The sequence below is a fragment of the Sceloporus occidentalis genome, unplaced genomic scaffold (assembly GCF_023333645.1).
Source record: "Sceloporus occidentalis isolate IW3139 unplaced genomic scaffold, rSceOcc1.0.p SCAF_242, whole genome shotgun sequence".
Lineage (NCBI taxonomy): Eukaryota > Metazoa > Chordata > Lepidosauria > Squamata > Phrynosomatidae > Sceloporus > Sceloporus occidentalis.
The window spans coordinates 674,573-683,110 of NW_028317222.1; the positions used below are offsets into that span (position 1 = coordinate 674,573).

The 8,538-nt window shown below is 57.5% G+C and overlaps 1 protein-coding gene across 1 annotated transcript; it reads left to right on the forward strand.

Annotated features, from left to right (window-relative positions):
- The first annotated feature begins 558 nt into the window (after positions 1-558).
- LOC149276317 (serrate RNA effector molecule homolog B-like) lies at positions 559-8,311 on the forward strand. Its single transcript, XM_089503689.1, has 18 exons — positions 559-677; positions 1,777-1,905; positions 2,101-2,247; positions 2,454-2,642; positions 3,697-3,866; positions 3,961-4,208; positions 4,370-4,442; positions 4,557-4,714; positions 5,176-5,237; positions 5,354-5,432; positions 5,656-5,844; positions 5,926-6,099; positions 6,777-6,930; positions 7,069-7,262; positions 7,628-7,790; positions 7,884-7,973; positions 8,052-8,148; positions 8,236-8,311. The coding sequence occupies exons 1-18, from the start codon at positions 559-561 to the stop codon at positions 8,309-8,311; spliced, it is 2,511 nt and encodes an 836-aa protein (XP_089359815.1).
- Positions 8,312-8,538: the final 227 nt, after the last annotated feature.

An 8,538-nucleotide genomic window follows, 5' to 3' on the forward strand; every position in this document is an offset into this window, starting at 1 on the left:
TGTCACCGTCGAGATACCGGGTGTGAGGGAGCGAGGAGAGCGGCGGTATGGCGGGGTGTGATACCGGGTGTGAGGGAGGCCGAGGGGAGCGGCGGGAGATACCGTGTTTATGTGAGTTTGAGGAGAGAGGCGGTATGGCGGGGGGGATACCGAGGAGGAGAGAGGCGGGAGATACCGGGTGTGAGGGAGGCCGAGGAGAGAGGCGGGAGATACCGGGTGTGAGGGAGGCCGAGGAGAGAGGCGGGAGATACCGGGTGTGAGGGAGGCCGAGGAGAGAGGCGGGAGATACCGGGTGTGAGGGAGGCCGAGGAGAGAGGCGGGAGATACCGGGTGTGAGGGAGGCTGAGGCGGTATGGCGGGGATACCGTTGGGGGCATATACTGGGGTAGAGAGGGATGTATGTGATGGGCCTCATGCAGGGTGGGGGAACCCTGTAATGGTGGGGGGTATATTGGGGCAGATATGCCGGGGCTGGGGCAGATATGCCGGGGCTGGGGCCGGTCTCTCTGCATCCTAATCACAGACGCATCTTCTTTAGCGAGCAGCAGCTTGTGAAACATGGCGGACAGCGATGACGAGTACGACCGCAGGCGCAGAGACAAGTTCCGGAGAGAGAGGAGCGACTACGACCGCTCGCGGGAGAGGGAGGAGAGACGGAGGGACGACTGGAGCGACAGGTCAGACACTGCGTTGTAATCCCAGCCCCGGGCCCTGTATACACAAATATACACATGGGTACCCTGCACCGATCGCACAGCCCTGGGCCCTGTATACACATATATACACATGGGTACCCTGCATCGATCGCACAGCCCCGGGCCCTGTATACACATATATACACATGGGTACCCCGCATCGATCACACAGCCCCGGGCGCTGTATACACATACATATGCATGGGTACCCCGCACCGATCACACAGCCCCGGGCCCTGTATACACATATATACGCATGGGTACCCTGCATCGATCACACAGCCCCGGGCCCTGTATACACATATATACGCATGGGTACCCCGCATCGATCACACCGCCCTGTGCCCTGTATACACATATATATGCATGGGTACCCCGCACCGATCACACAGCCCCGGGCGCTGTATACACATATATACGCATGGGTAACCCGCACAGATCACACAGCCCCGGGCGCTGTATACACATATATACGCATGGGTACCCCGCATCGATCACACAGCCCCGGGCGCTGTATACACATATATACGCATGGGTAACCCGCACAGATCACACAGCCCCGGGCCCTGTATACACAAATATACGCATGGGTACCCCGCATCGATCACACAGCCCCGGGCGCTGTGTACACATATACATATGCATGGGTACCCCGCACCGATCACACAGCCCCGGGCCCTGTATACACATATATACGCATGGGTACCCCGCATCGATCACACAGCCCCGGGCGCTGCATACACATATATACGCATGGGTACCCCGCACAGATCACACAGCCCCGGGCGCTGCATACACATATATACGCATGGGTACCCCGCACAGATCACACAGCCCCGGGCGCTGTATACACATATATATGCATGGGTACCCCGCACCGATCATACAGCCCCGGGTGCTGCATACACATATATACGCATGGGTACCCCGCACAGACCACACGGCCCCGGGCGATGCATACACATATATACGCATGGGTACCCCGCACAGATCACACGGCCCCGGGCGCTGCATACAAATATACGGGGGGGCAATGCTCTCTGCCCCGGTATCGGGCCGTCATCATGCTCTCTTCTTGCAGGGAATGGGATCGAGGACGCGAGAGGCGAAGTCGGGGAGAATACAGAGACTACGACAGGAGCCGGCGGGAACGCTTCTCCCCGCCGCGCCACGAGCTCAGCCCGCCCCAGAAGCGCATGCGGAGGGACTGGTGGGTATATCCGGGCGGCGTGTTTGGTACCGAGCTTTACACCCGTACTGTTACCGATGTAGAAAGGATTGCTCGTTATGCTTTATTTGCCGGGGAGGGAGACGGCCGTACGGGTAAATGTGACTTTGCCGGTGCTCCCGGTAACGGAAGGGGGCAGACCGCCCGCCTGGTTCATTCCCCTGTCCTCTCTTCTAGGGATGATCACGGCGGCGATCCTTATCACAGCGGCTACGATATGCCGTACTCGGGGGCAGGAGGGGGTCCGGCCTATGGCCCCCCGCAGCCGTGGGCCCATCCGGAGATGCACACCATGCAACATCACAGCATTCCCATCCAGGCCAGGTGAGGGCCAAAGGGGCCGAGCGTATATGAATGAGCGGCAGCTCATTGTACTTCTCTGCGGAACATGTTGGTGCCATATGACTTAGTGGGATATAATGGGTTTCTGTAATGGGGCGGAATCAGCCCTTGCTCTGCCTAGTCCGGTAGGTGTGAGTGTTGGATCGGCCCGTGGTGTCCGCTGACCGCTCCCTTTCCGCTTCGCGCAGGCTGGGGAACCTCCACGACGTGGACCTCGGCTCTCCCGCGCCGGTCATGAAAACGTTCAAGGAGTTCCTCCTCTCGCTGGAGGACTCGGTGGACGAGACGGAGGCCGTGAGGCGCTACAACGATTACAAGATGGAGTTCCGGCGGCAGCAGATGCAGGAGTTCTTCCTGGCCCACAAGGACGAGGAGTGGTACGGACCCCCTCTCCCTGCCGAACCCTGCCCTACTCCTCCTCCTGCCCCCCTGGTCTCTTTCGCTCTCCACCCCTTCTATTTCCCGCCCCGCTTTCCCCGACCTCTTCATCTCTAAAACGCAAAATGTTTCTTTTTATATTCAATAATAATAATAATTTGATCCTTTAACCGAAAACACACTTTTCTCCTTCTCCAAAGCCGCTCAAGGTTCAGGAAGTCACCTCCTGCCGCCATGTTTTTTTTTTTGTTTTTTTCGGTGTTAGTCAGTCAGGCCTTTTGTTGTTTTCGTTAGATTCCCAATGTCTTAGGGTCTAGCCAGTCAGAACGCGGTGGGGAAGAGATTACCTAAAACCCCCCCAAAATAAACCAAAAAAATTCAAACCCGAGGATATTGGTGAAAATATAAATATATTGTTCCGAATCTTCTTCGCGGTGTGGACCAGGTAACATTTGGGATGGCCATGGGTTGTGCTTTGCTGTTTGGCGGGCGGGTGGGTTCAGCGCCGTGTTTAATGAAAGGGGGTTGAAGGGGATTAGTGGGATTGGTATTTATTTTAAAAGCCCTAGCAGAACATACGGGGGGTCTTTAGTGACAAAGACCCGCGTGAGGCTGTGCTCTAGAGCCGCCAGAACCCCCCCCGATATGTCGTGTGCTGGCCGTGCATGCGCGGTGCCACTTATGGTATTTACGCGTCCATTTCTTCGTCCGCCGTTTAAGTAGTAGTTATCAAAACTTGGATGTGCGCTGGGCCTGCGCTACCCGGCAGGGACCCCCCTACTCTGCGGGGACCACTGTTAGCGAGCGGAACCTGACCATGCCTGGCTGAGTGTTCCGGGGAAAAGGATAAATGGCGCACAGGTTCTGGAAGAGGCGTTTATGGGCGGATTAAGTGGGAGGAGCCTGGTTAAGAAGTAGCGCTCTGAAAGGCTTTGGAGAGGGTATGGGAGCGAGTCTTGTTGGCGTATAACTCTAATCGTTGTATTTACCCCCCTCCCCTTCTCTCCTGCTCTTTGCCCCCCCCCCCCCTTTTATTTCCTTCCACCCCCAAAGGTTCCGCTCCAAATATCACCCGGACGAGGTGGGCCGCCACAAGCAGGAGTGTCAGGCGGCCCTCCGCACCCGGCTGGGTGCCTTCATGTACCTGATGGAAAACAATTGGTTAAATGATATCCAGCTGGACATGGACAAGGCTCCAGCCATCATCAAAGTCCTGGATGCAGGTAATACCCCCCCCCCCATAATCTCTAACCAATCACGTTGCGCGCCTCCTGATTCCCCGGCACTCACCTTGTAACGTGCGTCGGCCCCCTACAGCTGTGATAAAGATGGAGGGGGGGACCGAAATCGACTTGAAGATTCTGGATGAGGAGGAAGAGCAGGCGAGGAGAGAGGCTGCTAAAAAGGAAGCGGCGCGGCGCTCGGAGGGGGATAAGAAGGCGGCCGAGGAGAAGGAGGCCGCCCCGAAGGCTGAGAAAGAGGAGGCAGCCGAAGAGAAGCCCCCGAAACCCAGTGATGAGGAGGGCAAAGCCGAGGAGGCGGACGGGGACAAGCGGAAGGTACGTGTGCAGGCTTAGATGGGAAGCAAGGGAGTTTTACTTTTTGAGGCTGGTAGATGAGCGGAACAGCCTCCCAGCAGAGGTGGTAGAGGGTAATATAGGCTAATATGCCCAGATATCGCGCATGTGACCCGGGGCCCTGACCTCACACATTTCTTTCTCTCCAGTCAAGCAAAAGGAAGCGCAAGCACAGCGGCGACAGCGACGTCAGCGACTCGGAGTCTGGCTCAGAGAGCGGGAGTCTGAAACCGGAACCGCCGGGGCAGAACGGGAGAGGTGAGTGCCGTCCGGCTGCGGAGCGCTGCGCTTCCATGAGGCCTCGATGTTAACCGTCTCCTTTCCTCCGCGCTACAGAGGAGGGAACCCCGAAGAAGAAAGAGAAAGAGGAGGATGGGGAGAAGCAGAAAGAGAAGCAGAAGGAAGAAGTCGTGAAGCCGCGGCCTCTGCACAAAACCTTGTCCCTCTTCATGAGAAGCATCGCGCCAAACATCTCCAAGGCCGAAATAGCCTCGGTGAGAGCCTCAGCCGCGAGACCCTGAGCCGCGAGACCCTGAGCCGCGACCCACCATGCGGCCCCCTTAACCTTACTGACCAGTACTATGGGAAGAGTCATAAAGGGGGTTAAAGCGCAGGAGGGAGGTTTATTTAAAAGGAGGAGAAACGTTACAAGAGGCCAGAGGTTTTGCTGGCATGTGAGTTGAGTGGAACAGCCTCCCAGCAGAAGTGGTAATGTAATACAGTGAGGGTATTAAACATGCACGGGACAGACATACAGCTCCTGAATCTAAGACCTGCTGCGGGCCGATCTGCCATTAAATATTTCTTGGTTCCTCCTCTGCTTACGTTCAGACTTGCCCTCTTCTATTGACTGAATCTCTTAATAGCGCTCCCTCTCCCGCTGGAGGTTGTAGGCAGTCCCTCCATGCGCGGACGCCCTCCGTATCGATGAAGGAATAATTGTTTCCCTCTGTAGGTCTTCAAGAAGTATTCCGGATTTCTAAGGGTTGCGCTGTCGGATCCCCAGCCGGAGAGGAGGTGAGTTAATAGAACAGTTTTGTATGTGGGGGGGGGGTCACGCGGCGCTCTGCGCAGGCTGGGAACGTGCGGGGGAAGCCCTGAACGCATGGTTTTGGTTTTGTTCGGTTGCGCAGGTTTCTCCGGCGTTGTTGGGTGACTTTTGATCGGAGCGTTAACATCAAAGAGATCTGCTGGAACCTGCAGAATATCCGGGTACGGAGTCCCTTCTGTCCGCCCTCTGGCGCTTTGCCCGCCTCCTTCTGTCCGCCCTCTGGTGCTTTGCCCGCCTCCTTCTGTCCGCCCTCTGGCGCTTTGCCCGCCTCCTTCTGTCCGCCCTCTGGCGCTTTGCCCGCCCCCTTCTGTCCGCCCCCTTCTGCCCGCCCTCTGGCGCTTTGCCCGCCCCCTTCTGACTATTGGTTACACTGCTCTATTGCAGCTCCGTGAGTGTGAGTTGAGTCCAGGTGTGAACAGGGAGCTGTCATGGCGCGTCCGCAACATCAGCGGCTTAACGCAGCACCGCACCGTCCAGCGCAACGACATCAAACTGGCAGCGAAGCTCATCCATGTGCTGGACGAGAGGGGGCAGCTCTGGAGCAGGGCCGAGGAGGGCCAGGTAAGGGCGGATGTGCGTGATTGGAGCATTGGCAGGGATGTTTAACCCCGTGAATTCTCCAGCACCGCTTACGTCTTCCTTCTCCCCCTTCAGGAGGGTAACGGCCAGAATCCTATTCTTAAAAACATCACCGATTACCTCATAGACGAGGTCAACGCAGAAGAGGAGGAGCTTCTGTGGGGCACAGGGAGGACCCCTGAATCTGAGCCCCCCAAAGAGGGGAATCCCGCCGAAATAGTTGTGGAAAGAGATGAGAAACTCATAAAGGTCTGTATTGTGTGCGCGGTGTGGTGTAGCAGTGTGTGACGGAAAGCCGGTGTGCGCTGTGTATGTGATGTACAGTGTGTAGGGCGCTGCCGGTGTGTGCGGTGTGGTGTAGCAGTGTGTAGGGCGCTGCCGGTGTGTGCGGTGTGGTGTAGCAGTGTGTAGGGCGCTGCCGGTGTGCACGGTGTGGTGTAGTAGTGTGTAGGGCGCTGCCGGTGTGCGCGGTGTGGTGTAGCAGTGTGTAGGGCGCTGCCGGTGTGTGCGGTGTGGTGTAGCAGTGTGTAGGGCGCTGCCGGTGTGCACGGTGTGGTGTAGTAGTGTGTAGGGCGCTGCCGGTGTGCGCGGTGTGGCGTAGCAGTGTGTAGGGCGCTGCCGGTGTGCGCGGTGTGGCGTAGTAGTGTGTAGGGCGCTGCCGGTGTGCACGGTGTGGTGTAGAAGTGTGTAGGGCGCTGCCGGTGTGCACGGTGTGGTGTAGGAGTGTGATAGGCGATGCCGGGGTGCGCGGTGTGGTGTAGTAGTGTAGGGTGCTGCCGGTGTGTGCGGTGTGGTGTAGTAGTGTGTAGGGCGCTGCCGGTGTGTGCAGTGTGATAGGCGCTGCCGGTGTGCGCGGTGTGGTGTAGTAGTGTGTAGGGCGCTGCCGGTGTGCGCGGTGTGTTCTTATGTACGTCTCCTCCTCCCAGGTCCTCGACAAGCTCCTGCTGTACCTGCGCATCGTGCATTCTGTTGATTATTACAACACCTGCGAATATCCAAGTGAGGATGAAATGCCGACGCGCTGCGGTATCATGCACGTGCGCGGCCCCGTCCCCCCCAATCGGGTATCACACGGAGAAGGTAAATATTACATGCGGCTGTTGGTGTACAGGGCCCGTGGGGGGAGGTATAGATACTCGGTATACAGGGTGGGGGCAGGGGGTATATAGATACTCGGTATACCGCACGCTCCCTTTTTAACCCTCGCTCCTCTGTCAGTGGCCGAGTGGCAGAAGACGTTCGAGGAGAAGATGGCGCCTCTGTTCGCTGCGCGGGAGATGCTCTCTGAGGAGGAGGCCGTGAAGATGGGGAAGAAAGACCCGGAGCAGGAGTTGGAGAAGTTTGTTGTGGCCAATACCCAGGAGCTGGGCAAAGAGAAGTGGCTTTGCCCTCTGAGCGGCAAGAAGTTCAAGGTCAGGGCAAATGCTTAAAAGTAAGGGGGGAGGGGCAAATCTGGTGCAGGGTGCAGCCTTCAAGCTGTGCTTCCTGGGATGACTTGTGTTGGGTAATTGTGTCTGGTGGAGCAGGGGCCCCCCCGCCGTATGGGGCCGGGCTTGGAGCAGGGGCCCCCCCGCCGTATGGGTCCGGGCTTGGAGCAGGGGCCCCCCCCGCCGTATGGGGCCGGGCTTGGAGCAGGGGCCCCCCCCGCCGTATGGGGCCGGGCTTGGAGCAGGGGCCCCCCCGCCGTATGGGGCCGGGTTTGGAGCAGGGGCCCGCCGTATGGGGCCGGGCTTGCTGGTTGTTGAGCGAAGGAGACATGATTTTTTTTTTTTGGCAGGGCCCGGAGTTTGTCCGCAAACACATCTTCAACAAACACGCGGAGAAGATCGAGGAGGTCAAGAAGGAAGTTTTGTTCTTCAATAATTACTTAATGGACAGCAAACGGCCTGCGCTCCCCGAGGTGAAACCCATCCAGCCGCCGGTCAACTCCACTGCTCAAGGTGAGGGCGCCGCTCACCCCGCTCCCCACTCTGCTGGAGGCTCACGTCCTGCTCCGTGTCTCACTCTACCTTCCCTTGTCTCCTTTCTTCTAGCTTTGGCCCCTGGACTTCTCTACCCCCATCAGGGACACCAGTCCTTGTTACAGTACGGCCAGCCCCGGCTGCCGGTCCTCGGATACGGAGGTAAGTGTAGCGACTCTTGTGGCGACTTCGCCTGCCGTTCATGCGCGGCGTGTTAACGCGTTCCAATCTCTCCATCAGGACCCCAGTTCCCTCCAGCTCCATACGGTGCCGGCCGTGGGGCCTACGACGCCTTCCGGGGCCAGGGAGGACTATACCCCGGGAAACCACGCAACAGGTGAGTATGAGCTCTGGCTGAGCATCGGCTTTTCTCTCACTCACACTCCAACTGCCCTTCTGATGCATTCTCTGTCTGCCCCTGTAGGATGATCAGAGGTGACCCCCGAGCCATTATTGAATACCGAGACCTGGATGCACCCGAAGATGTAGATTTCTTTTAACTGCCCCCCTTGTGTTTTAACTGCCCCTTTGGTCTGTGTTCTGTATCCACCAAGCTCTTTAATCCACACAATTTTCTGTTTTGTTTTTTTTTGTTACTTTTGTATTAATTATTTTCAGGAGCCCTGGTTTCAGTTAGCGGAAATATATTCATTTTTGGTCAATAAACTGATTCCCTGGAAAATGTGTGTCTGTGTGGGGGCTGCTTCGTGGTGATGGCACATGGGCG

What these genes read in the sequence shown, in the direction of transcription:
- LOC149276317 (XM_089503689.1), top strand. Translation starts at nt 559, where the DNA reads ATGGCGGACAGCGATGACGAGTACGACCGCAGGCGCAGAGACAAGTTC. An exon ending in GATCCCCAGCCGGAGAGGAG is followed by an intron (nt 5,238 to 5,353) that starts GTGAGTTAATAG and finishes TCGGTTGCGCAG; the next exon opens with GTTTCTCCGGCGTTGTTGGG. An exon ending in GGAACCTGCAGAATATCCGG is followed by an intron (nt 5,433 to 5,655) that starts GTACGGAGTCCC and finishes GCTCTATTGCAG; the next exon opens with CTCCGTGAGTGTGAGTTGAG.